Genomic DNA, 27,632 nt, shown 5'->3' with positions numbered 1-27,632 from the left:
CACGTTCCAAGCCTTGAAGTCTCGGCTGTTTTAGGCTGCCCCTGTGCTGAGCCTACACTTTGCACCCATCCCATCACTCGGGTTAATATCTGCCCCCCACGCTCCTAGGGGTGTCCTCTCTGCTGAGTGTGAAAGGGTCTGCCTCTTTGCTTCCTTTTTATCAGAAGCCTCCACTTGGACGGCTCTCTGCAGCCTGTGCGGCTCTTACCATAATTGCCTGCAATTCTATGGTCATCTTCCCATTATCCTCTTACAAACATTCAGCTCCTTCATATGCTCTGTGCCTTCCGGCCTCCTGACTAATATGGCCTTTATCTGCTTGTGACACTTGGCAAAATCGTCTTTTCTTTGTACATCAGCTATCCAGACAATTCACTGAACAGACACGTACCAACTAATGGCAGTTCTTCTATTGCCTGCCCAACTCATTTGAATCTTTGTCATTGCATCTTTCCTCTAAAGCTGGAGTCCCCAACCTCCCGACCCCGGACCGGTATCTGCTGTCAGATCAGTGATGGCATTAGATGAGAAATAAAGTGTACACTAAATGTAACGTACTCGAATCACCCCAAACCATCCCCATCCCCCACCCCCAGTCCGTGGAAAAACCGTCTTCCATGAAACCAGTCCCTGGTGCTAAAAAGACTGAGGACCCCATATCTCACCTAGATCATGAGGTGCTCAAGGATAATGCTGTGTGTTATTTACCTCCTGAAGCATCTAGAACCAAGGCCTTTCGTAGCGTAAGTGGTTAGGAAATACCTGAGTGATTATTTTTAGTGAATAATATTATTATATACCAAGAAAACAAATTCACTTCTGAAGACAACACAGGTTCCCCACTTTTTAGTATTTATGTATGTATTCTCTGGTGGCTCAGACAGTAAAGAATCTGCCTGCAATGTGGAAGACCTGGGTTCAATCCCTGGGATCGAAAATCCCCTTGAGAAGGGAACGGCAACCCAATCCAGTATTCTTGCCTGGGAAATCCCATGGACAGAGGAGCCTGGCGGGCTACATACCATGAGGTCACAAAGAGTTGGACACAACTGAGCAACTAACACTTTCCTTTACACTAAACTTACCATAGCCATGAGACCAGGGCAAGCCCTAACAGTGCCTGAAGATGTAAAATAGAAAAATATTTCAAACCATGGATCTGCCATTCGAGTCGGTTAGATTTTTAGCCACTCTCTTAATGCTTTTAACTATGTGTACAAATAAACAGAGCAGGAAAAATTTTAAAGTAAAAGAAAATCAATAAACATATATGTGAATACGGAAACTTGAATTTCAACAGGAGAGACTATTTAATCAATGGTACTGGAACAACAGTGACCAGTAAGGAAAATGAATTTAGACCTCTTCCTCTAGACAGAAAATAATCCATTTTAATGGATTGAAGAGACGAATACATGAAAGGGAGCGCTTTGACTTTTTTTTTAAGCACCAAGCTCTTGGATTTCTCTCTTCTTTGTATCCCCAGTTCCAGGAATACAGAAGCCAGTAGAGAAATGTTAATGAAATCAAGACAGAACAGCAACTAAGTGGTGTGGAAAGCTAGACAGCCCTCTTCTGGGCTCATCCTCAACGACTTGGTTAGGTGTTAAGATCTCTCCAATCGACATTCGGACCAGCCAAAGGCCATAAATGAAGCCAAAAGCTACTGCCCACCAACTCAAGTGACGTTTTCAACATGATAAATGAGGGACGACGGTTAAGAGGCATCAGGTGGGAACAAAAAAGTGAATGTTGACAAGTAGATCCTGGCTCAGAGAAAAGAAAAGAACATTTGATTCCATACCTATTTACCCTGCAGAGTACATTCCATTAAGAACAATACTATTAATACTAGCAGCACGTATGGTTTCAAGACAGCAGAATAAAGGAGTGAAACTATGTCGGGGAGAGGTTTCCCTTTATTTTCTCCCCCTTACTCTTCTGAAACGCTCTCTGCCACCCACATGAGCGCCAACATCATTCAGTGTGTGCTGCCGTCACCTCTCCATTGCCTCTCTCAGCTCCAACATCCCGTAACCCGCTTCCTCCAGACAATGGTGACCACAGCAGACAAATCAGGACCCTGGATGAGCATCAGGGCTACAGAATCTCAGATGCTGGAATGGCCTGGGATTCTGATAGAATAATCTAGAAGGGGGCCGGTTGGGGTCTTTAAAAAGCTCCCCAGGTGATGCAACTACACAACCAGGTTTGGGAACCACAGAAAATGTAATCTGTCCGGATGCCCACAATTTGCATGCCTGCATATAACAAACAGCAGATGGGCCACTGATTTATAGTAATCTTCCCTTCTTAAAATTTGGCTTCTCTCATTTACACAACATCATGGAGAAACTGCAGGGAAGATAAAAACCTTTGATCTTGAATGAATACTTGCATTAAGAGAAGCCTAAGTGTCCGGGAAAGATGCTGTAGTTTCCACTGCTTTGAACACCTACGTTTTTCTGGGAAAACATATTTATTCCAGTTAACAGAGCCAGGCTGTCATTTGTTATGAGATCTGAGATCGGCGCCCAGGGGAGGGGACTACCGTTTTCCCAGGAAGTGAATTTCTACTGCCCACAATTCCTGATTCCAACATTTCATGGATCAGATGTATGAAGAAATTTCTGGCAACTGGATGATTTTAGATTTTTCCCAGAGGAGAAATTTTTAAATTGATAGCTAAAGAAGTAGGTCATTGCAAAGTAGATCCAAGCAAATAAAATTAAAGCCAGTTTACTAATTGGAAAGGAAAGGGAACAATACCTCAGCCTTGTTTTTATTCTAAGCTTGTTATTTTCCAATTCTGATTAATTTCTGGGAGGAGAAAGTCTTTTAAAATTAACTATGTTCCCAGGTGGCTCAGTGGTAAAGAATCCGCCTGCCAGTGCTGGAGATGCAGGTTCAGTCCCTGGGTCACGAAGATCCCCTGGAGAAGGAAACTGCAATCCACTCTAGTATCCCGGCCTGGAAAATCCTATGGATGGAGGAGCCTCGTGGGCCACAGTTCCTGGGGCCGCAGAGCCAGAAACGACTAAGTAACTGAGAACTCAACAGTTAAATAAACTATAGCCTATAATGTTCTGAAAGCCAGTCCAGTTCCTGATGAAGTGCTGAACAGAAGAAATGCATACAATCAATACACCTCATAGGGCACTCAACTTCATAACTAAAAATGCACTGAGGGAATCCAAGTACCAACTGAGGTACAGATTGGCAAATACTAGAAAATCTGCTATCCACTGAGGCAAAGGCATGGGAAAGTGAGTGTCGATCTCCACAGAGCAGGAATGCAAAGTGGCTGAATCTCTTTGGAAAGTAAATTTAGCAAGAATTATCAAAATTTAAAATGCATAGAAATTCTATCATCCAGCAACCCTACTTTCAGAAATCTCTCTGAGAGATACATTTGCACACATACAAAGATGTCTGAACTAGGATATTCCCTGTGCCAATTTAGTATAACAAGACTAGGAAAATCTAAATATACACACAGGGGATTGGTTAAATCATTGTGGTACTTCAATCCATAAACGAGAAATTCAAGAAGCCAATAAGAACGAAGGGAGATCTTTATATCCTGATATGGAAAGTCAGCCAAACTCTAAAGTTGCCGAATTTATGTTAGGATCTCATCTGTTAAAAGGAAAAGACAGGGCTATTCTTATTCATATACCCGCACAGGCATAAAGGTTTTAGAAGAATATGCAAGAAACAACCAACATTGATTTCAAACTGTTGTTAACAGTGAGTACTTCAGGGGTGGGAGGAATAGAACACTTTGCCTTTTTATCATCCTCTACAAATTATAAGTTCTCAACCATTAGCATTTTTAGAAAAACAAACATTAAATGAATCTTGTTTGCAATGACTTTAAATAAAAATCATTTTAGGGACTTCCCTGGTGAACCAGTAGCTAAGACTTTGGCTCCCAACGCAGAGGTTACAGGCTCAATACCTGATCAGGGAACTAGATCGCACAAGCCGAAACTAACAAGAGTTTGCACGCTGCAGCTAGAAATAAGAAGTTCCTCTGTTCTGAAATGAAGATGGAAGATGCTGAGTGCCGCAACTAAGACAAAGCACAGCCAAATAAATAAATACATCATTTTAATAAGAGTAAGCAAGTGCTTTTGATCATCTTTTTAAATAAAGCCTTTATGATTCAGGAATGATGCTGTCAGGCCTACAGTCAGATTTAAATAAGTAAACTTAATTATTCATAGTAAGAAATATAAATGTATATATAACTGAAATTATTACAGATTAATATCTTCACCTTAATCCTTTAATTAGATGTACTAACAGGTAGGATCACAGGTATAAACCCCTACTCTTACATTCTTTAATAAGGTACTAACTTGCAGGAAAATGGCCCAAAATCTAAACAGACAAGACAAATAATTATAATTATAGATTTTAAAATAGTTTATTGAAAATAAGCTTTCATATTGATAAGATTTAATGCATCTCCCTCCCAAACCCAGCTTTTTTGGTATTTCTCTATTAAATTATTTTAAAATGAAATTTCTCCTAAATTATAATTTTTTAGGGTATGAGAGAACTAAGAATTAGCTTCAAGGATATTTAGTTTTATAGCTTTCATGTGCTAAAAGTATCGATGTATTTTTCTCACATGGCTAAGTGCTGTAAGTTCTAATTTCTCACTTCTTGTATGACTATAACATAAAAAATTACTATTTAGCTGATTTTCCTTTCATTGGTATTCTGTAACACTGAAGAGGTGTTAAAAATGATAAAGAAAATGAAATGATTTCTTAATGCCTTTTAAAACGGAACATTTTCCTTCCATTTTATTAATTATCCTATAAGATATCAAACTGGAATCATCTTTTTAATGTAGTCTAAAGCGATCCTAGCACAGAGATTAGTGAACACACAGTAAATTCAGAGAGGATGCACATTTGGAGGCTGTCCTTCGCCCAGGGAAGTATTTCAAGTGGAAATCTCTGCTCATCTGACACATCTAAGAGCCTAAAAGCCTATAATGGATTCAAGGGAAGGTAGTGCAGCCCCCACTGGCTCTCAGACCTAAATGACCATCCTCACACCCACAACTCCAATTTCCAGACTGTGTTCTAATCAGCAAGTAGCACCTCTTATAATCTGAGGGAAATTCATACGAATACAGGCAGCCACACCCAGAAAACATCACTCTGTTAACATATAATTCTCTTGAAATCTTAAATTCTGGCCCTTTCCATGTAAAACCAATGACATAATCACATGACAGCCATCTCTAGTAAACACGGCGTAAGTGGGAAACAGCACATACCCTGGGCTGGGACGGAAATTAGGAAATGCAGCTGGCCGCCTCAATTGTCTGTTTAATGCACAAAATGTAGCAACATCCTGAACTCTATTCATCAGGACAGTAGGTTCTTCTATTTGCATACATCTATTTGAGTCACAGCTCTTGCAGCCAAATGGAACCACCGCTTGAAACACTGACAAGGGTCTCAAGTCTCCCCACCTGCCAGGGAGGTAGGCCTTACACTGTTGAACTGAGAACTGTTTCATTTCCAGTCTAAATCACTGAACAGAAAAGACAGACAGGCTAATTTAGAGGTTTGTGATTGTCCAGATTTAGCCTGGAGCTTGGCTGTAGACATCAAGATGTGTCAGAGAAAAGGAAGTTTGTCATTGGCCAACCCCACCCAATGCTGCCATCTGAATGAAAGCAGGCAATTGAGGAAAAACATTAGGCTTTGTTTACCACCTGTGTGCTGGTGGTCTAATCTTCCTGTACCCTGCAGAGATCAAAATGGCAAACTCTCAAAATTTAACCTGGAAAATAACTGATCAAGCCATTTTGCCTCACAATTAACATATAAAGATTGTAAAAGATTGATTGGAAGATAAGACTCCTTCCATTTCCATTAAAATACATCACAGATAAAATCAGGATCTGTCTCAGTGCATCTAAATGTTAGGCTTGTGTAATCAAGTTTTACCAGAGGAGGGGGTGGGAATCTGCTAATAGCCTGTAATTAATGATCAGCATTCTGCTAGGGGCAGGCGGATGTATTAGTCTAAACCTCCCCAGATGTCCACAGCCCCAATCAGAAAAGCTCAAGATGTAATTCATCACTAATCCAATGTATGAAGTGGTCTCATTTGAGCCACTTGCATTTATCATGCATTTGTCTACTTGAGATTAAAGGCAATTTGAAATGCAATGGTAAACAAGCCATTCTAAAGAAAAAGAAAGCCGAGTTCCCAAATCTTAGTTTTCTGCCAGGTATTTACCTGATCTGAGAATAACCAATCTGAATTCGACTGAGTCACTATCTGATAAGTGAGACAGACCATGATGATAAAGTCAAAGAAAAGGTAGATGGTTGGTTATGTTATACCCCAATACAAAATTAAAAGTTAAAAAAAAAAAGTAGATGGACCAAAGTATTCCCCAACTTGACCGTCTTCAATCAAAACCAAGGTACCAGTATCACCCTACATGCCAGTCACACACTCCATACATGGAGCAACACCTGTTACGAGCAAACCTAGGTACGGTCCCTGCCTTGGTGGAGCATTCACAGCAGCCAGGAGAACTTACTCATCAAGTCACCAAACGCACAGACATGGAAACTGCTGGCAAGAAGGGTCCATGGTGCTATAAAACCCAGAATGGCAGATGAAATTACTCAGAGGTCAGAAATTAGGGTTGAACAGGGCGAAGAAAGGAGACAAACGCTATATGCTGAATCATTCTTAATTAGAATCCTTTTGAAAAGCCTTAGGTCTTCAAAACCTAAGTAATAAATTTTGCTAGTCTCAGTGAAAAACTACATGTTTTCTAACATGTACATGCAAATGTATTGATTTGTCTCCAAATTGATAACTGGGCAGTCTGCCAAAAACTTCAATGATATTCAGGATGTCATTTAAGTAATTTTTTAAAGGAGGTCATCTCACTATTTCAAGATGGTTGTGACTAGGAAAAAGGAAAAAGGATGATGTTATGGAAGGAAGATAAAGAGAACAGAAAGGAAGCAATATTTTACACGAGTACACGGAAGTTTATTGGGAAGAGAATAAGTACCATATCTCAGTGTGAACTAAGACCTGAAGGGCTGGTGAAAGCCAAAGGAAAAAATGTTCCCCAACTGCAAGCTTTTAGCAGTTATGCCTTAAAATTACTTTCATTACTGGACTCTAAATACTGGTTATGCAGCCATTTCGACAGTAGTTGACATCAAAAAGTGAGATACAGTAAATATTAAAGCATAACTTGAGGCACTTCCCTGATGGTCCAGTGAAGTCTGGACTCTGAGCTCCCAATGAGGGGGCCAGGGTTTGATCCCTGGTCAGGGAACTAGATCCCACATGCTGCAGTTAAGACATGGTACAGCCAAACACACACACACACACACACACACACACACATAACTGAGATCTCACAAAGATAGTAGATTTCTTGAGCATATCTTAGAGAATCTAGGCATTCCAGGCACAGCAGCTACTTGTAAGCATCTACAGCTCTAGGGACCATGGGTTTTACAAGGAGGTAAGTTAATGACTAGAGGTAATCTAGTTAAAAGCAGTCTCTCCATCCAAGCTAGACTACCACAGCTAAAAGGTCAAGGCGTTGAGGTCATAATTCTGTGATTTTTACCTAGATTTCATTTTTTTCCCCCTTACATTGTAAGTATCTATACTTTCTGAGATAACTCTTAAAGGTCCTCAAGTACTCTGATTTGACACGTTTCTTTTTTCTTCTTAAGTATTGTTACCCACATCTTCCCATAAAAGTATCACAAAACGGGTGGGTGAAGCCTGGCTAATGAACATACATGCTGGAAAACAGATCTAAAAAACAACGATCTGGACAAGTCACAATCCTGGCGGCTGCAGTTGCCAAGAATAAATATTGCAGCCTCGAAAACCTAAGACTATAAAATTTAAAATGTCTAGGACGTTCAGCACTGCCTCCATAGACCGGAATAGACAGGGACTACTCCCTTACGCCTTCGACTGCATCCTTTGAGAACTTTTAACTACTCCTCCAGTATTTGTTTATCCCACTGAGTCCAGCGAACTGAGCGAAAAGGAGGACGCCGCCGTGTTTGCGAACCCTGTCATTCCTTTTGGAAATGCCGCGTCAGCTCAGGTTTTCTTTGGCGGCGAGTGAGCTACACCCCAGGCTTTCTCCGCATCGGGAAGGCGGTGTTGTCTGCTTTAGCCTCTGCCGCAGGAGGACTGGGTACCAAACCCGGTCGGTCGCTCCAGACACAGCCGGTGTCAAGGACAGTGCGCTGCGGGGAACCCACGGGTGGCGGAGTCGCCAGGCTGCAACACGCGTCACGGCCCAACAGCTGACTTTCCGCATAGGGAGACGGGGTGGGGAGCTTGACACGTTTGGCCGGGGGTCAGGGCTCCGCAGACACCCCACCCCCACACCCCCACCCCGAGGCAGCTCGCCGGTGTCGGGCTGGGTCGCTCCACCGGAAGAGCGTGGAGAAAGGCTCAGCGGCGGGCAGCGGGCGAATTTTATTACTGCGGATGGCGCAATCGCCTCCCCTGGAGACCCACGACAAAGATGCGAGCCCCCCTCGCGGCGCTCGCGGATCCTTTGGTCCCGCCCCGGCGCTGAAACCCTGAAAAGCCTAGAAAGAGGGATTCAGGCTCCCGAGTTTGCAGATGGGCTGGACCGGCCGGGAAGTTACTGCAGGCGGAGATCGAAGGGACCTCCCCCTGCCCCTTCCCCCAAAGACCCCCCCCGCCCCACCCTCCCCTCCTCCTCCGGGCAGGTGGCCCGGAGCGCCCCTACCTTGGTGGCGGGGTCCGCAGGGGCGATGGCCGGGTCTCCCGGCGTGCCGGGCGCCGCCTCAGCTGCAGAGCCGCCGCCGCTGGGCTCGGGCTCGGCGGGCGTCGTGCTCTCAGCCTCCGGCTGCTCCGGGCTCCGCTGCTCGGTGGAGCTCCCGGCGCCCATGGCTCGTCTGCGGTTCTCCAGCCGCTCGGTGAACGCCTTCCCCAAATCGCAGGGACGCGGAGAAGAGCCAGAAGCCGTGCACTCGCAAAGTCCCAAGAGCGCCTCGGTCTCCCGCCGTGCTCCTCCGAACCCGCCCAGACTGCGAATGAAGGAGACGCGCTCGCGGCAAACTCCTTAAAAGAAAAAAAAAAAAAAAGCCACCTCTTTGCCTCCTCCTCCTCCCCCTTGTTTTTCCCTCGCTTCATCACATGAGCGCAGCTCCAGACACGCCTTGCAGCAGCATCTCCCCCCAGGCTGCTAGGACCCGACGAGCAGCCGGAGCATTGGCGAGCGGCCCACCTCGACCCCCAGGGCGCCTCCCATTCCTGTATCAGGACAGGAGCTAGGGGTCCACCCAGGGGTGCCTCCCCGAAAGTGAGGGGAGAACGAGAAAAGGGAGCCCCCCCACCCACCAGGGGAGAGCGGAGTCGCTGGGGGGATTATTAAAAGATGGATGACCTGAGGCAAGGTTTCTGCTGCAGCCCACTCTCAACTCGCCCAGATGCGAACCTAGACCCCCGTTTTCCTTCCTTCGGAGGGCTTGCCTCTAAACGTGCGTTCCTGCCTCCTCGCCGGGAGCCGGAGAAAGGCAAGCGCTCCTGGGCTCCGCCGGAGTCTGACCATATTAGGGCACCTCACGTGGCAGGAGCAGGGAACCAAGAGGTTAATGGAATCAGACCACGGATGAGGTGGGCCAGGCGGCCCCAAGCTCTCCTATCACCCAGAACAAATGATATCAGGCGATGCCATCGGCAACACCGCTCCCCCCCTTCCCGGGGAAAACTAGGGAAGTGAGGCTGTTACTGGAAGTGTGCCTGTCCTTAAGAGCATGATGCTGGGGTCCAGGCCACCTCTCGCTTGCTCACGGCTGAAACAGGATCACACGGATTTGTTCATTTGCCGTCAGTGTTTCTCCATAGATAAAGGCTTTGCCTAATAACAGCGTCTGGGCCTTTCATTCTGTCCCTTCCTACTCTTGAAAAGAAGGCTTGTTGTATGAATATAGCAGGCAGTCGGTATATATTTGAACTAAATGAAAATGTTAACGGAATCATCGAGGAGGTAAGCATGAAGGCAGTGGGGCCGAAAGAAAAATTAGCCCAGTTTTAACCTGCAACTAAGCGCCTCGGTTTTCACAGAATCTCATTACAAATGAAGAAACTTGTGGAATATTGCCCCTAATACTAGATACATATCCAGATTTGGGACTCAGTGGTAGGAGAATTGATGTAAACAGTAGTTCGGCTCCAGGATATCTGTGCCTAATTAATTACATGTAGGAAAACGACTCCCCAGGAACCACAGGTTAGTTATCCAACATACAATTTTTCTGAATTTATCATTTTATCTGAAAGGAGTACATAGCAGCCACTTTCTCTGGAATCTGTCCCTTAAGAAGAAGTCTATTTCCAAAATGGTTGGTTTTCCAAATTTTTAAGCATTTCACCCATTTTGACTTAAATTTTGAATTATAGAGGAAACATTTGAGTAGTTACTCTATACCAGACATTGTGAGTGTACTTTGTGTGTATAATCACATTTCATCCTTAGAGCAGTACTACAGTGTAGATCCTATTGTTCTCAGGTTACCAATATAGTGAGAGAAAGTAGGCCCAGAAAAGTTAAATCAGACCCTCAAAGATTCACAACTGGTAGTTGGAAGAGCAGATTCCTTCTTTTGGAACCACTCCCCAACAGGTTACTCCCCTTCTGTAGGAAGCTTCAAACGTGCTCTCTCTTCTTCTCAGGGGTGTTAGTGAAAAGTGCATTTAGACCTCATCTAGGATGTTAAGAAGGAAAAATGCTGTTAAAACTTATTTGAGAATGATTAATGTCAGCACATATGAAAATGTATCATTATTTAGTACAAATACCACCAAAACTTTCCATTCTGTGAGATTATATTTATTCAGTTCCTAGGAAAATCTTGAAGTTTTTCACATTTCACTTAGTCTTTGAATTTTCAGAAGAGATTGCAAGGTCAAAGATTTCAAGCCAGCAACGTACAACCCACATGCAAAGTAAGACACTGTCAATGTCTGATTAGACTAGCAATTGTTTGCTTTGTGTTTATTTTTCAGGCTGTGAAATGCTCAGATTCTTATTTTTTAATTGCAAAATCTTACTTTAAGAAATGTGCATGTTCTAGTACTTCCTGTTCTGCCTGAAACAGCACCATGATAAGGAGGTATTAAGAATAATGGACTCCTTTGTAGATTCACACAAACACACATATTAAGTTGTTGTTCAGTTGCTCAGTGTCCAACTCCTTGTGACCCCATGGACTGCAGCACACCAGGCTTCCCTGTCCTTCACCATCTCCCGGAGTTTGCTCAAACTCGTGTCTATTAAGTTGATGATGCCATCAAACCATCTCATTCTCTGTTGTCCCCTTCTCTTGCCGTCAGTCTTTCCCAGCATCAGGATCTTTTCCAGTGAGTCAGCTCTTTGTCACCAGGTGGTCAGAGGGTTAGAGCTCAGACAAACACACACATTAAGTTCCTTTAGTTTTAAGACTGACCAATTTTACTTATTTTACTTTCCATTTTACTCATAGACTGGGGAATTACTCTTTGTTATTTGTTTAGATGCTTCATTAATTTTATTTTTTGATTTCATCAGTTTCGAAAAAATGTTATTGAAATGTAATAAAATTTTTATTTACAAGTTGATTTACAATGTTGTGTTAGTTTTAGGTGTACAGCAAAGTAATTCGTTGATTCTTTTCCATTGTAGGTTATTATAAGATACTGAATTTAGTTCCTTGTCCTATACAGTAGGTCCTAGTTGGCTATATATTTTGTACATAGTAGTGTGCATTTGCTCTTTGCTATTTTTGTAAAGAAGAGTGGTTATGTTATGTATTATCCCCAGCAATGGGAGGTCCCAACCTATTGGACATGCTACTTAGTGCTTCAAAACAGTATTCAATTCGTCTGCAGACGAATGGATAAGGAAGCTGTGGTACATATACACAATGGAATATTACTCAGCCATTAAAAAAAATACATTTGAATCGGTTCTACTGAGATGGATGAAACTGGAACCCATTATACAGAGTGAAGTAAGCCAGAAAGAAAAACAATACAGTATACTAATGCATATATATGGAATTTGAAAGATGGTAACGATAACCCTATATGCGAGACAGAATAAGAGACACAGATGCATAGAACAATTTTATGGACTCTGAGGGAGAAGGTGAGGGTGGGAAGTTCTGGGAGAATAGCATTGAAACATGTATATTATCATATGTGAAACAGAACACCATTCCATGTTCGATGCATGAGACAAGGGCTCAGGGCCGGGGCAATGGGATGACCCAGAGGGATGGGATGGGGAGGGAGGTGGGTGGGGGGTCCAGGAAGGGGAACACATGTAAACCCATGGCTGATTCATGTCAATGTATGGCAAAAACTATTACAATATTGTAAAGTAATTAGCCCCCAACTAAAATAAATAAATTTATATAAAAAAAAAACAGTATTCAAATCTTATTCACTCCTTCACTCTTTCAACACATATTTAGTGAGTGCCTATTATATGCCTAGCACAGCATTACTGTGCTTCTCACTCAAGGCTTCAAGTCAAGCCACCAAGGTTTTCTTTTCCAAAGTTTTGGAGACACCTTCAGAATTACTGGCATCAGCGGCAGCCGTGGAGAGGCAGGCAACTGGTCTCCAGTTTTCACTTCTCAGTCCAAGGCTGTCAGTTACCTCGATATCTCATTTTCTCACCAGCAACCCTTTCTCCTCCAAACAGCAGGACGCAGGTGTCCCTGCACATCTCCTCCCATGGGGGCAGTTGGAGGTAGTCATTTCCCTGAGAGAGTTAATAAAAACAGTTTGAGATTTCTCAAAAAACAAATACACGTTGCCGTTACAGCAGGCTGAACTTGTATGCCTGTCTCATGCTTACTTCTCCAGAAAGACAGGTCACGCAAGATTTGCCAATAAGAGTTAGAGTCATAGCTGGGCTTCTTGTGGTAAACCAAAACAATAGTTCGCAAGTGTTAACATTGACTATAGCCCCTTGAAAGCACAATGATTACTAGAGTGTTTAAAACGGAATTTAAAACCAACACTCTAACCCACAGATCATTTTCTCAATACAAAACCTTCAGACAATCTCACATAACACTAGCTCCTCTTCTCCCCTGAAACTACCACTTATGACTTATTTTCCTTAAATAAAGACTGTTTTTTCTGAAGCAATTACTTACATCAAGATTCCTAGGTCATCTAAGAGCCCAACTCCTGCTTCCTGCATTTGCTGATTATTAAGTAGAAAATTCGAAAAGTTAATAATTTTATTCAATTCATGAGTAGCTAATAAACCAACACTCATGTAGAAACTACAGAAAAAGTTCAACATAAAGATTAAGGTTAAAGGTCAGGGGTGTTCCCTGGTGGTCCAGCGGTTGGGACTCCACACTCTCAGTCCCCAGGTCACACAGCATGGCACCCCCCCAAAGGCCAACCTCCTGTAGGTATACATTATGTATATAGGCAAATGTCATTATTCTAACTTTTAAGGAATATATTGCTTTGGGGTTAAGTATTAAGCCAGCTATTCATACGTCTGTTTCATTTGAAAGTGAAAATCACTTGGTCATGTCCGACTTTTTGTGACCCCATGGACCATACACTCTATGGAATTCTCTAGGCCAGAAAACTGGAGTGGGTAGCCTTTCCCTTCTCCAGGGGATCTTCCCAATCCAGGGATCGAACCCAGGTCTCCGGCATTGCGGGCAGATTCTTTATCAGCTGAGCCACAAGGGAAGCCCAAGAATACTTGAGTGGGTCGCCTATCCCTTCTCCAGCAGATCTTCCTGACCCAGGGATCGAACCGGGGCCTCCTGCACTGCAGGCGGATTCTTTACCAACTGAGCTATCAGGGAAGTCCCTGTTTCATTTACCAAGATTAAAAATTGGCCAAGATTTAAAACTGACTTAAATCAAGATAACTCTAAAGTAACAAAGGGAGGGAACCATGAGATGAAGCTTGCGGGGGGGCATTGTTTGAGGGAGCGGTTAATTCTTTCATTCATATCATTTATATATACATATATCCCATCCCCGGGGGGCTTCACAGGTGATGCTAGTGGTAAAGATACTGCCTGCCAATGCAAGAGACATAAGAGACACGGGTTCTTTCCCTGGGTCTGGAAGATCTGGAAGAGGGCACGGCAACCCACTCCAGTATTCTTGCCAGGAGAATCCCGTGGACAGAGGAGCCTGGTGGGCTATAGTCCATAGGGTCTCACAGAGTCGGACACGACTGAAGTGACTTAGCACAAACGCACATCTCCCCCACTGGTCACCAGCCACTGTGGAAAACTTTATAGAAGCAATTATTTACAGAGAACTAGTTTGACATAGCTCCCACCACTTTGCTCAAGATGTGTCTAACTATAAATGAATAAATAAATGAATATAATTGAAATGCAGTCCCCAATAAGCCAATATAGCTTTGGTTTCTCAGTTTTCTTGAATTGGGCTGCTCTTTACCCACCTTGGAGTGACTAGAACGCAGATATAGTAAATGATTTCCCCAATATGAAGAGAGAATTCTCAGGACCCATTTATGGAGGGTACCTGAAGGCATCTGGAAAGTTTCTTCACTCGAGGGAAGATCAAGCGTTAGTCTATCACTTGTGTCCGACTCTTTGCGACCCCATGGACTGTAGCCCACCAGACTCCTCTGTCCATGGAATTCTCCAGGCAAGAATGCTGGAGTGGGTAGCCATTCCCTCCTCCAGGGGATCTTCCCAACCTAGGGATCGAACCCAGGTCTCCTGCATTGCGGGCAGACTCTTTACTGTCTGAGCCACCAGAGAATCAGCGTTAAAAAATGTGTTTTGACCTATTAATTCAACAAACTCATACTGAGTTAAGTGCCAGGCAAAATGCTTGGGACTTTTTAAAGCTGAAAGCTGGTTTAAGTCAACACCGTTTACTCAAGAAAAGACACTACAGAGACATATGTTGTAAATTACTGACAGATTTTTATGTTCCTCTATTAACATAAATCTCTGTGAATATTTAATATTAGCCTGCTATACCTTGTCTTTGACATTAAAAGATACTTCAACTATTTTTTTTGTGATTAAGAACCCAGTGAAAAAAACAAGAATTACTGAAATTGTGTACAAGAGAGGTTGACTATTTTACCCATTTTACAGAGCTCCCATCCTAATCTTGGTCCACGTCTTCAGATTCTGTATTCTCGGGGACTGATCTCAATTCTGTAAGTTGCCTTTTTAAAAAAAATAATAACTTCTTGTCACTCCTACAAATGCCTTATGTATACAAGGGGTAGCTGTGATAAATCAGAATAAAAGATAGATCAATAGTGAAACTAGACACACTTCTCCTTCCTTCTCTCCAGTTCATCAGGAGCATAATTAATTACATTAAAAAATTCCAAAATCTGCATCTGCTTATGCTACCAAATCAAGGGTTCAATCCTTGGGTCGGGAAGATCTCCTGGAGAAGGAAATGGCAACCCACTCCAGTATTCTTGCCTGGAAAATCCCACGGTTGGAGAGCCTGGTAGGCTACAGTCCATGGGGTCGCGAAGAGTCAGACACGACTGAGCGACCTCACTCACTCACTCACTCATGCGACCAAATCAATGGAAACTTTGGAAAGTGGAACAATCACTTGGATATATTGTTTTGAATATTATTATGCTCTTGGAAATTCTTTTTTTTTTTTAAGGTTTATTTATTTATGGCTGTGCTGGGTCTTCATTCCTTTGTGGGCTTTTCTCTAGTTGCTGTGATTTTAATTTTTATTTATTGATTGATTTATAATTTTTCCAATTTTATTTAGATTTAATTAACATAGAGCACTGTATAAGTTTAAAATGTACAGCATGATTTGAATTACATGCATCATGAAATGATTGCCACAGTAACTTTAGTGAACTTCCATCATCTCATATAGATACAGAATTTTAAAAGAACAAACAAAAAATATTTTTCCATGTTATGGGAACTCTCAGGATTTACTGCTTTAACTTTCATATATAACATACAGCAGTATTAACTACATACCCCATTTGATCATACTGTATGATTCTTTTAATGTATTGTTGAATTCAGATTGCTCATATATTGTTGAGCATTTTTGCATCATGTTCATCAGTGATACTGGCCTATAATTTTCTTTTTTTTGTAATATCTTTGTCTACTTTTGGTATCAGGTTGATGCTGGCCTCATGAAATGAGTTCAGAAATATTTCTTCCTCTGTAATTTTTTGGGGAATAGTTTGCTTTTTTTTAAATTGGAGAATAGTTGACTAACAGGTGATTTTTATTTTAAAAAGATTTTTTTTTTGCTTATATGACTCCTAAGTATTCAATAGCAAATATTCTTCCCTCCCATTGAAATCTAGAGAATAAAAATTAAATTGACATTTGAATCTGAATTAGAGAAAGGCAGTTTTATTCCATCTTCAATAAATTTATGTTCACTTTGCGTATTTTTCATGGTTCATATCCTTATTCTAGTCTGAGTAGTTGAAGGATTTAGAAAAAAATTGATTTATTATCTTTACATCATAGCTGTTAGTTTGGCTACGAGTGATGCATTTTTGGCCATAATTCCAAATCTACATATGATTGCAGTAATTTGTCAATTTAGAGGGAACCATATTATGGCAAGTGTAGTCATATGCCTTAAATGTTGTTTTGTATTAATAGCAATGTGAAATGACTTATTAAAGAGTATATATATCACCTGTTTATATCCATGACCCAGATCAAGGTGTGTGTATGAAATTGTAAAAATTATGACAATCGCAAAAACAATATTAATTTCATACTTTTTGCTATGGATACTATTTTTTGCATTTATTAGATTTTTAAAATAACTTATAAAACTGTATTTACAATAACATCTCAACTTTGAAAGAATAAAAGCTGAATAATATGTTAATGTCTGTGGATATGGCTAATAAAAAGACTAGGATATTAGGATAATCCTTTTTGGATGATGGAATCAAATGACCTTTTCCCCCTTCATTACGGTTGCGTGTTTCTTTTCTCAAATTTTCTACATTGAAAGTGTGTTACTCTTGCCAACAGAGTAAAAAGAATGATAGAAAATTTTAAATTATCCAAGGAAGACTAAAACCTGGAAGATATAATTTCACATAGTAGATCATGACAACCCTGTATACTGCATTCACAGTATTGAGTGATAATTATAGTAATATAATGTTTCATAAAGAAATAAACAAAAGAAGAGACTTTAACCATTGAGGAGTAGTTCTCAAACATGGCTGCATACTGGAATAACCTGGGACTTTAAACAAATTCTAGCATCTAACCCCAGAGATTCTGATTTAATTGGCCCAGGGTGCCGCGTAGGTATTGGTAGAGGGATGGGGGGTGGAGTGTGGGGGTGAAAAGCTCCCCAGCTGATCCTAATGTGTAGCCAGAGGTTGAGAACCACTGCTTTAGGACCTTGAAATTGAACTGGTTTTCTTGATTCCACCTGGCTTCCTGATGGGAATTAATAGTCAATTGTAATACGCAAGGATATGGGAAAAAAGCAATTTCCATTCAGCACAGTTTTTTTAGTAATATTACGAAATGGTAAAGTCTATGTTTTAGAACCATCATAATTATATATATTCAATCTAATTCTTCCAAGAAAATCAATCCACTTGGAAGAGATCCCAATATAGGGTTTCATGGCATAATGAATTTTGTTTTACAGTGGGAATATCTTATAGTGAGACTGTATTTTTAAAAATCATGCCAAAGAAGATGGTTATTTCAGTATATAGTTATAGATAAATATAAAATCATCTATATTCAATTATATACTAATTATCATATTCCTAGGCAGAAAACCATTAGGTTATGAAATGTTGAATATTTGCTCTTAAATACAGAGTTTAACCACTATAGAAAAATATTTGATCAGCCAAAACCCACATGCCTTCAAGTCATGAAAATAATCAGTGTGAACCGATAAGCATCTTAACTAGGAATAAATTGAAGAAAGGCTGACAAGTTCAGCTAACTTTTTTTTTTTGCATTCTTTTAAGTTGATTTGCTAAATGCTTTTAAAATAAATGTAAAATAATTTTATAAAAATTTCAATAAGCCCATACAAATATGAACCACTGATTTTTTACAAAGGTTCAAAAGCAATTCAATTGAGGGAAATAGTCTTTTTAACAAACAATGCTAGAACAACTGGACCTCCATAGGCTAAAAACTAACCTTGACCTAAAGCTCACACCTTATTTAAAAAAATTAACTCAAAAGGGATCAAAAACTTAAATGTAAAACATGAGACTGTAATATTTTTAGGAAAAAAAGAAAACATTAGAGAAAATCCTAGGGATCTAGGCCTAGGCAAAAAGCATCATCTGTAAGAGGAAAAACTGATAAATTATGCTTCTTCAAAATTAAAAGCTTTAGAGACTGGAAAGATAAGCTACAGATTGGGAGAAAATATTTGCAAACCACAGAACCAATAAAGAATTAGTATTTAGATGTATGAAGATCACTGACTTAAGATGGTTCGAGTTACAATTTTTGGACTTGATGGTGGCATGAAAGTGATACTCATTCAGTAGAAACTGTAGTTTGAATTTTGATCTTTTCCTAGGTTAGTGATATGTAGTACCTGCCTCTTGTGATACTGGGCAGTGGCAGCAAGCCACAGTTCCCAGCACATTTAAGGTGAGTTTGACCAAGTACTGAAGAATTGATGCTTTCGAATTGTGGTGCTGGAGGAGACTCTTGAGAGTCCCTTGGACTGCAAGGAGATCGAACCAGTCAATCCTAAAGGAAACCAAACCTGAATATTCATTGGAAGGACTGATATTGAAGCTGAAGCTCCAAAACTTTGGATACATGATGCAAAGAGCTGACTCATTGTAAAAGATCCTGATGCTGAGAAAGATTGAAGGCAAAAGGAGAAGTGGGCAGCAGAGGATGAGATGGTTAGATAGTATCACCAACTCAAAGAACATGAATTTGAGCAAATTCCCGGAAATAGTGGATCCTGGTGTGCTACAGTCCATGGGGTTGCAATGAGTCGGACACAACTTAACAATTGAACAACAAGATAAAACTATGTTCTAAAGTTTAAGTGTATTAAATGAATTTTGACTTATGATATTTTCAACTTACAATGGGTTTATTGGGATGTAACTTCATTGTGAGTTGAGGAAGACCTGTATAAGGAATTATCAAATCTCAACACTAAAAAAAAAAAAAATCCAGCTAGAAAATGGGCAAAAAAATTGAAGCGACATTTCACCTAAAAGGATATACACCTGGTAAATAAGTACATTAAAAAATACACAACTTGGAGAAAGCAAATTAAAACCGCAATGGATATTATCATACAACTGTGAGGATAGCTGAAATAAAAAATAGTGACAACATCAAATGCTGGTGAGGATGCAGAAACCTAGAGCACTTACACATTGCTGGTGAGAATGCAAAATGTTCCAGCTTCTGTGGAAAACATGGACCCAGCAACTGCACTTTGGACCTTTACCGACTTACCTTAACACCAAAACCCGTGCGTAAGTGTTTATAGTAGCCCCAAAGGAAAACAACCCAGATGTCCTTTAACATATTCAATGATTAAATCAACTGTGGTACGTCTCTACACCATGAAATGCTGCCCAATAGTAAAAAGAAATGAACTCCCCAGATGTGCAGCAATCTGGACAAATCTCCAGAGAATTATGCTGAAAGAAAACCACCAGTCCCAATGAAATTACATCCCAGAAGGTTATATACTGTTTGACTCCATTATATGACAGTCTTGAAATGCAAAATTATAGAAGTGAAGAAGAGACTAGTGGAAGCCAAGGGTTAGAGAAGGGTGAGGACAGAGTGGGTATGGCCATAAAAACTGCAACAAAAGGGCTGCTTGTAGGTTGGGAATGTTCTGTACCTTGACTGTATCGATGTCAATATCCTGAGTGATGTGTACTACAGTTTTGTAAGATGTTACCATGGGGGGAACTGGGTGAAAGGTATATGTGCTCTCTCCGTACTATTTCTTGCAACTGTTGCATGTCTACAATTAACTTAAAACTTTGAATTAAAAAAATTATAAACTGTATTTTCTCGAATGGGCTAAAAGTCCAAGATACCTGTTTTTATTTAATTTGCCGTTTCCTCAACTTTCCAGCATCCTTGAAATGCCCTGTAAAATGAAAACTAAGACAAATTATATGTCAATTCAGCGTTAGCAAAGAATTTGCCTGCAATGCAGGAGACCAGGGTTTGATCCCTAGGTCTGAAAGTTCCCCTGAAGAAGGGAATGGCAACCCACTCCGTATTCTTGCCTGGAGAATTCCATGGACACAGTAGCTACAGTCCATGGGGTTGCAAAGAGTCAGGCACAACTGAGCGACTAGGTTGGTATTTTGTTTTGCTTCTAAGCTTGTTAACTCAGACGATCATACTTGATAAAATACAGAAACAATAGATTTCCTGACTGTGTCCTGCTGTGTAAATACGCTTTTTTAACTCCTTAGCTTCATCTGCCACTGAAGTTGTAGATCCACCTAGAATTATCCTGGCCAATATCATTTCCAAATTATCCTGCTTGTGAAGGGCCTCACAAGAGCCAGATCAAACAAGAAATGAAGCAAGGGAGATGAGCTGAGAGGAACATGTTAGTCTCAAGGGTAGTTTCTGCAAAGGTCCCTCCATTTTCTGCTTCTCTCATCACCAGCATTTAGCATGGCTTTAGTGAGCGAAGTACATATAGGAATCCAGCAATATTATATCGGATGTCAGATAAAGAAAGAAGAGGAGAGGTACTTGGGTTTTAAAATGCTAATTTCCTAAGGTAAATTTAACTCGAACAAAATTGGACTTTATACGGTTTGTATTTTCTGGATTTAAAAAAATCCACACCCTTCTTTGGCCTATATTTTTAAAAATACTATTACACATTATGTATTTGCTTTTTTATAAACATTTGCAACATGCAAGGCAATGCAGCAAAACACTCCCTAAGATTAAGAAATTAATAACCCTTTAGAATCATATCTTTTAAAAGCACCAGTAATGGTAAAGCTCTCTGCGAACACATGACAGCCACAAATATTTGAAGCTGATTTCTTTAGCTGAGTAAGGCTCAGACCCTTGCTGTGGAGCTAGACTTACCCCCAGAAATGTCCGGTTGAGACTTTGTATTTCCCACATTTCATTGTATTCAAGTGAAATGGTTTCTGGACACTTTGGAGATCTGCAAAGAAAAATCCCATCTTAACCTCTTTTCATAATAATGGTATGCCTAACTTTGGTGGCCGAGAGAAGAGGTAAGAGGATTTTTAAAGATCTAAACAGTTTAAATAGCTCCTTTGCCAGTGTGGGGAGGAAGACACTGAACTTGCCCTGTTCCTGAAAAGAAATGGCTCAAGGGGCTGATTTCCAGTTGGCCCCTGACTCCCAGGCTTCTTTGATTTCCGGGAGATGGGTTTGGTCTGAACAAATTAGCCAGTGAGTTGTATGATTGCTTTTATTAGATAATCTGTTACTGATTTTTCTCAGCGTAAGTTGCAAAAGCAACTCCTTTTAAATGCATTATCAGATAAAAGTCAAAGCCAAGCAGATAGCTAAATGGGAGTCTCTTCCCTCCTACTCAAGCCACAGTGGAAGCGAAAGTGGGTGGAGCTGATGAAAATGTTTGGCCTTGGCCCTGAGTTCTGAGTTCTTTCCTAACTGCAGAGTTCCAGTTTGTGTCCTGTCACTCCCTCTTCATAACTTTCTTTGGTCTGGTTCATAATTCACTGTGGAAACTGCTGTTCTGGTTTGAAGTCCCTTATCTGTCCCCATCCGGCCCCACCCCACTGAGCTCCCTCTCTGGGGTTCTCCTGAATGCCTCTGCCAGCCCAGGGAATCCAAGGACAAGGGAGGGACTTCACTGGGGGGACACTTACCTAGGATTCCTCACTCTTCCTGGCACCTCCTGCAGCCTCAGCCAAGTGTCCTGGAACCCCTAGATCTCAGGGAAGCAAGCACAATGATGGGTCTCTTTGGAGGGGGTGACCTGGGGAGCTTAGAAAGGAGAAGGGGCTAACCTGGGCAGGGCCCAAGGATAATGAAATTACACTTTTGATAAACTTGACACATAAACTGGCACATCTGGCTTCTTTCCTGGTTTTTTGTTTTTGTTTTTTTAAGTGATTTATGGACTTTCCTAGTGGTCCCGTGGCTAAAACTCTGGGCTCCCAATGCAGGGGGTCCAGATTTGATCCCTGTTCAGGGGACTAGATCCTGCATGCCACAACTAACACCTGGCACGACCAAATAAATACATAAATAAGCAGACATTTGAAAAATAAAAAATGAAAGTGACTTATTTCACCAACCATTGTAGGGTCAAAAAAAGTTGTCTTGACCAATTGTAGGTGGCAATTTTGTCTGTAAAGCAGTAACAGATGAACAAGAATGAGATCAATTGTATTACAGGCTTCCACTTGGAGGACTTTTTTTCCAGAGGAAACATGGACAGAAACAACAGCAATAAACAAACTGAAACTGTCCTTAAGACCAAGAGAATGAGGAGAACTACTTGGAAAATAATCATAAGGATACGATCATTAGAGCACCTTCATTTCAGATTCTCTCTTCCAGGTGAACCTTAGAGTCATAATTTCCCACAAACTTGAAACTGTTTACCTCAGATTGGGGACTTGAACCCACATGGCTGGGACTCAAACCCAGCCAAAACCCACAATACCTGGTTTCAGGACCTAATGAAGCTCAAGTTCTTGATGTCTCATCACAGAAAGAATTCAGTGAGAGACAAAGGGATAGGTAAGAAGCGGATTTATTCAGATTCAGAGAGAAGCACTCTCCACAGACAGAGTGTGGGCCATCGAAGAGGGTGAGCGTGCCCCGAAATTTGGCGTGGTTAGTTTTATAAGCTGGGTAATTTCACATGCTAATGAGGGGGACTGGCACGCTACAGTCCATGGGGTCTCAAAGAGCCAGACACGACTGAGCACTGAGCGACTGAACTGAACTGAATGAGTGGGAGGATTATTCCAACTATTTGGGTGAAGGGGCAGGGACTTCCAGGATTTGGGCCGCTGCTCACACCTTGGTCTTTTAACAGTGCCTTTGAACTGTCCTGGCACCTCAGGTCGTGTCATTTCACTTGCTGATTGAGGATCAAGTTCTAGTTTTGTCTGCCAACTTAGTCCCATTTGATTCTAATCAGTCTATGTTGTGCCCTTGGGCTATGTCTTTCTTTCAAAAGTTGTGCCCTGCCCCTTTCCCTCCTGTTACAAACTCAGGAATTCTGTGACTGAGATTCTTCAGGAATCTTCCATGGGCAACTGTTCAGAGTGCCACAAAGGTGCATCTCTGAGGCCTGCTCTTAACAGGTGGGTTCTCAGGACTCATGAAGTGCAGGAAGAAAACAGGAAGACCTCTATTCACATGTAGTTAATCTCACCCTATCTAAATTACTAATCTGAGTACACGATATGATATACCTAACATATAAGTTCTATAGCAATGTAAGTGTAATATTTATTAATTAGTGTACATATGTATAATATATCGAATCTGAATGTGCAAGTTTTAAAAATTGATGGCGTACACAATCAAGAGGGCTCCCCTGGTGGCTCAACGGTTAAAAGAATCTGCCTGCAGTGCAGGAGACAAAAGAGACGCGGGTTCGATCCCTGGGTCAGGAAGATCCCCTGGAGGAGGGCATGGTAACCCACTCCAGTATTCTTGCCTGGAGAATCCCACGGACAGAGGAGCCTAACAGGCTACAGTCTATAGGGTCACAAAGAGTCAAACACGACTGAAGCGATTAAACACACAAGCACACATACAATCAAAAAGACTGGCGACCTCTTTGACAAAGGTAAGGAAAATCAATTTTCTTCAGTTAAGTCCATAGAAAGTGACTTGTGCTTTATAACTAGACACTCATAACTGGCATCAATGGCTGGTTATTAATTCATTCACACATCACACAAAGCTCCCCAAGAATGAGACCACATGTTATACTTTTTTGTTTCCCCATGACTTATCATCATCCAAGAAAATGTAACAGAATAGTTAAAGGGAGAGTAAACTGGGTTGTTAGAAGAGATTGAGAGGAATGAAGAGGAGGAGAATTTTCTTAACTTAGTTTACTTGAATTTGAGTCTTGTTCAACATTTGGTAGCTGTGTGACATTGGAAAAGTTATTTAACCTCTCTGTGCTTTGCTTTGCTCAGCTCTACAGTGTGAATAATATTAATTCCTGCCTTATAGGGTCATGAAGAGTAATTGTGGGGATACATATAAAAGACTAAGAACAATGTCTGGCACCTGGAAAATATTTCCAAAGCAGGATTTCTTCTTTTCTGGGACAGTGATCTCCAGCCCTTTCCCCCACCCTCAGGCTTTTTGATTATACTCTATCAATTAAATTTTTAAAAAAACATTCAGTTTCAATATACAGGTACATTATTTATTTAAATATTTTATCTATAATATATTCTTGCTATTAATCACCACCTTGGAGCACTAGCACTCCAAGGCAAAATGCTGTATGCAGTTTTACCAGGATTGGACTGCAAGCCTGGTAGAAAATGACAGAAGGGAAGGTATCGCTTCTGAGATTTAGGATGTGAGAAACTTTGGTTCCATCTTGGATGTCTACTGCCTCACACCCTCTTGTTCTCTCAGTTTGAGGAAAGAAGACCACCATCTTGTGAGCAGCCCAATGGAGGGTCCATGAAATGAGGGACTGGAGTCTTGTGCCAGTAGCTGGCTAAGAACTGAAGATGTGAACCAGTTACCAAGAGAGGGAGTGGGAAGTGGATTCTTCAGCTTCGTATGAGCTTCGTTGGGGCTGAAGACAACCCTGACCAACAGCCTCAACGCGACCTCCTGAGAGACTCTGAGCCAGAATCACACAGCTAAGCCATTTCCAGGTTCCGGATCCTCAGAAACAGTGTGAAATAATGAACGTCTTGCTTTAAGGTGTTAAAAAATACTATATGTATAAAGGACAAATTACATTTTTCTTTTTTCTTTTGGTGGCACAGTGTGGCATGCAGAATCTTAGTTCCCCAAACAGGGGTCGAAACCTCACCACCTGCAGTGGAAGCACAGAGTCTTAACTACTGGACTGCTAGGGAAGTCCCCAAATAAACTAAATTTGAATTGGCAAGCCCAAGAATTTTTAGATGCTTATACAAGAAGATGGTAGATACTTATGATTTTTAGCAAATGTATATTCCTTGTGATCACGTGACCTACCTGAGTTGAGGCCTCAGTGTTTCTCAGGTCACAGTTTGGTGATGGCCACACTCTGCAAGGCTGCCACATCATTTAGTTTCTGAACAAGATCTAACTTGAACTCTCAGAGGCAGATGTACAACTAGGAAATGAGCTTATCAAATGGCAGGCAGAGTCCCAGAACAATTTCGCAACAAACGTGGGTGCAGAGCGGACCTGTGTGGTGACCACAGAGGCAGGATCAGCTGTGATAATTCCATGTGCAAATAAACAAAAAGTGCTCAGTTCAAACCAATTTAAATAGTACTGTAGGTATAATGGCCTTTTTCTTATACCCAGGGGCTGTTTGAGAGGCTCCAGAATTTTATAAGATGACACTAAAACAATACCTATTTTCAGACCTCATAGTGGAGTGCAAATATATGTACATTTAAACACCATGGAGGCAAGATAGGGGTAGAGGTACAAACTGGTATGTATTAAACAAATAAACTACAAAGATTCAGTGTACACACAAGGGACATAGCCAATATTTTATAATAGCTTTTAATTAATTTTTTATTGAAACATAGTTGATTGACAGTGTTGTGTCAGTTTCAGGTGTACAGCAAAGTGATTCAGTTATACATACAAGTGTATCTATTTTTTTTTCCTTATAGGTTATTACAAAATACTGAGTATAGTTCCTTGTGCTATATAGTAGGTCCTTGTAGCTTATCTATTTTATATATAGCAGTGTGTATATATGTTAATCCCAATCTCTTTTAAAAAAATAATTGTATTTATTTATTTATTTTTGGCTGTGCTGGGTCTTTGTTGCTGCGAGGGCTTTTACCAGTTGTGGCAAGAGGGGATGACTCTCTCGTGGAGCACAGGCTCTCAGGCTTCGGTAGTTGCAGTACCTGGGCTCAGTAGTTATGGCTCCTAGGCTCTAGAGCACAAGCTCAATAGTTGCGGTGCATGGAAGACGTGGATCTTGCCAGATCAGGGATCCAACCCATGTCTCCTGCATTGGCAGGTGCATTCTTTACTACTGAGTCACCAGGGAAGCCCCCAATCCCAACCTCTTAATTGTAAAGACTTTAAATGGGATGTAATCTCTAAAAAATTTCAAATCACTACGTTGTACACCTGAAACTAATATAATGTTGCAAATAACTACAACTTAGTTTAAAAATTAAAGTAAGCAAGTAAATACCCAATTTACTTTCACCCCAGTACTCTTGCTTGGAGAATACCAAGGACTGAGGAGCCTGGCAGGCTACAGTCCATGGGTTCACCAAGAGTCGGACAAAAAAGAGAAACCAAATATTTAAGGGCTTCCCTGGTGGCTCAGATGGTAAAGAATCTGCCTGCAATGAAGGAGACCTGGGTTCAGTCCCTGGGTTGGGAAGATCCCCTTGAGGAGGGCATGGCAACCCACTCCAGTATTCTTGCCTGGAGAATCCCCATGGACAGAGGAGCCTGGTAGGCTACAGTCCAAGGGATCACAAAGAGTCGGACATCACTGAGCAACTAAGCACAGCACATTAGGACCCACGACTAGCCTTAGATCTGGAAGAGTTTCCTGGAGGTATAGGAGGCGTATGGAGTAGCCACCAGGAAAGGTGAAGAGTCTGCTGTGAAAGGGGTGATATTGCCAAGAAGACCAAGCAGAAGCTGATCATTTATTCCACACAGATGAAACTGCAAAGCATTATATGCGCAGCAAGTAAAATCAATATTTGTAAAGCACACAATAATTTGGCTTGAAGATGATTCAAGTAGGTCTCTCAGATCTAGGTGGAAATGTGCAGGGTCCTTTCTTTTCATTGAAAGGAGTGATTTTCAACATTTCTGGCTGCCACTACTCCCACCCCAACAACATATCTGGTTTTTAAATATGAGATTTCTTTTTTCTCTTTCCCGAGTGGCTTGTGGGATCTTAGTTCCCTGGCCAGGGATCGAACCCCTGCTCCCTGCCATGGAAGTGCAGAGTCCTAACCACCTAACCACCAGGAAATTCCCTAAATGGGAGATTTCAATCATATTCAGTTCTAATTTAACAATGATTCTAGGATATGACCTTACTGGGCATTGTGATCTTTAATAATAGATGACCCAGTTTTTGAGTCTCACAGCAAAATTAAATAGTAGATCTCTGATGTGAAACTGTTATTTTCATTTGTAAACACTGGACCTTGTACTTTTGTCTCCTGTTGCATCCACTACAGTAGATAGCTGTGATGAGGAGGCTCTGGTCCCTGCTGCCCCCGTGAACTGCCAATGGACCACCCTGGTACCCACCCACCAAAGGAGGTGTGTGTCTTTGTGTGTATCTCCCCAGGTGGAGACTGTTAATGTACTGCAAAAGAATCAGAGTTTTCCATTTTTTTTCCCCTTCCA

At 41.3% G+C, this 27,632-nt stretch overlaps 2 protein-coding genes and 1 long non-coding RNA gene across 3 annotated transcripts in view; 1 reads left to right on the top strand and 2 right to left on the bottom strand.

Moving 5' to 3' along the window:
- The window catches only part of AKAP12 (A-kinase anchoring protein 12), a 107,903-nt gene extending 98,797 nt beyond the window's left edge, over window positions 1-9,106 (bottom strand). The window contains exon 1 of the mRNA XM_081530247.1: window positions 8,798-9,106. Within this exon, the coding sequence (XP_081386373.1) occupies window positions 8,798-8,959 (162 nt within the window). The 5' untranslated portion in view covers window positions 8,960-9,106. The remainder of the gene's footprint in view (window positions 1-8,797) is intronic.
- Window positions 1,087-4,126, top strand: LOC145521570 (uncharacterized). Its single transcript, XR_014065500.1, has 2 exons — window positions 1,087-1,341; window positions 1,487-4,126. It is a non-coding gene; the product is annotated as an uncharacterized LOC145521570 (long non-coding RNA).
- A 1,775-nt stretch (window positions 9,107-10,881) lies between the features above and the next one.
- On the bottom strand, window positions 10,882-25,387 carry LOC145521568 (uncharacterized). Its single transcript, XM_081530256.1, has 4 exons — window positions 25,269-25,387; window positions 21,938-21,996; window positions 21,162-21,243; window positions 10,882-12,820 (listed from the first exon to the last, which is right to left on the bottom strand). Exons 1-4 carry the CDS (start codon window positions 25,338-25,340, stop codon window positions 12,707-12,709), a joined length of 327 nt encoding a protein of 108 aa, XP_081386382.1. The 5' UTR covers window positions 25,341-25,387; the 3' UTR covers window positions 10,882-12,706.
- Window positions 25,388-27,632: the final 2,245 nt, after the last annotated feature.

This window comes from Giraffa tippelskirchi, chromosome 9 (assembly GCF_054371585.1).
Source record: "Giraffa tippelskirchi isolate mGirTip1 chromosome 9, T2T-mGirTip1v1.2.pri, whole genome shotgun sequence".
Classification (NCBI taxonomy): domain Eukaryota; kingdom Metazoa; phylum Chordata; class Mammalia; order Artiodactyla; family Giraffidae; genus Giraffa; species Giraffa tippelskirchi.
Note: the sequence above shows the minus strand (reverse complement) of the source record. Positions and strands in the feature narration are given on the sequence as shown.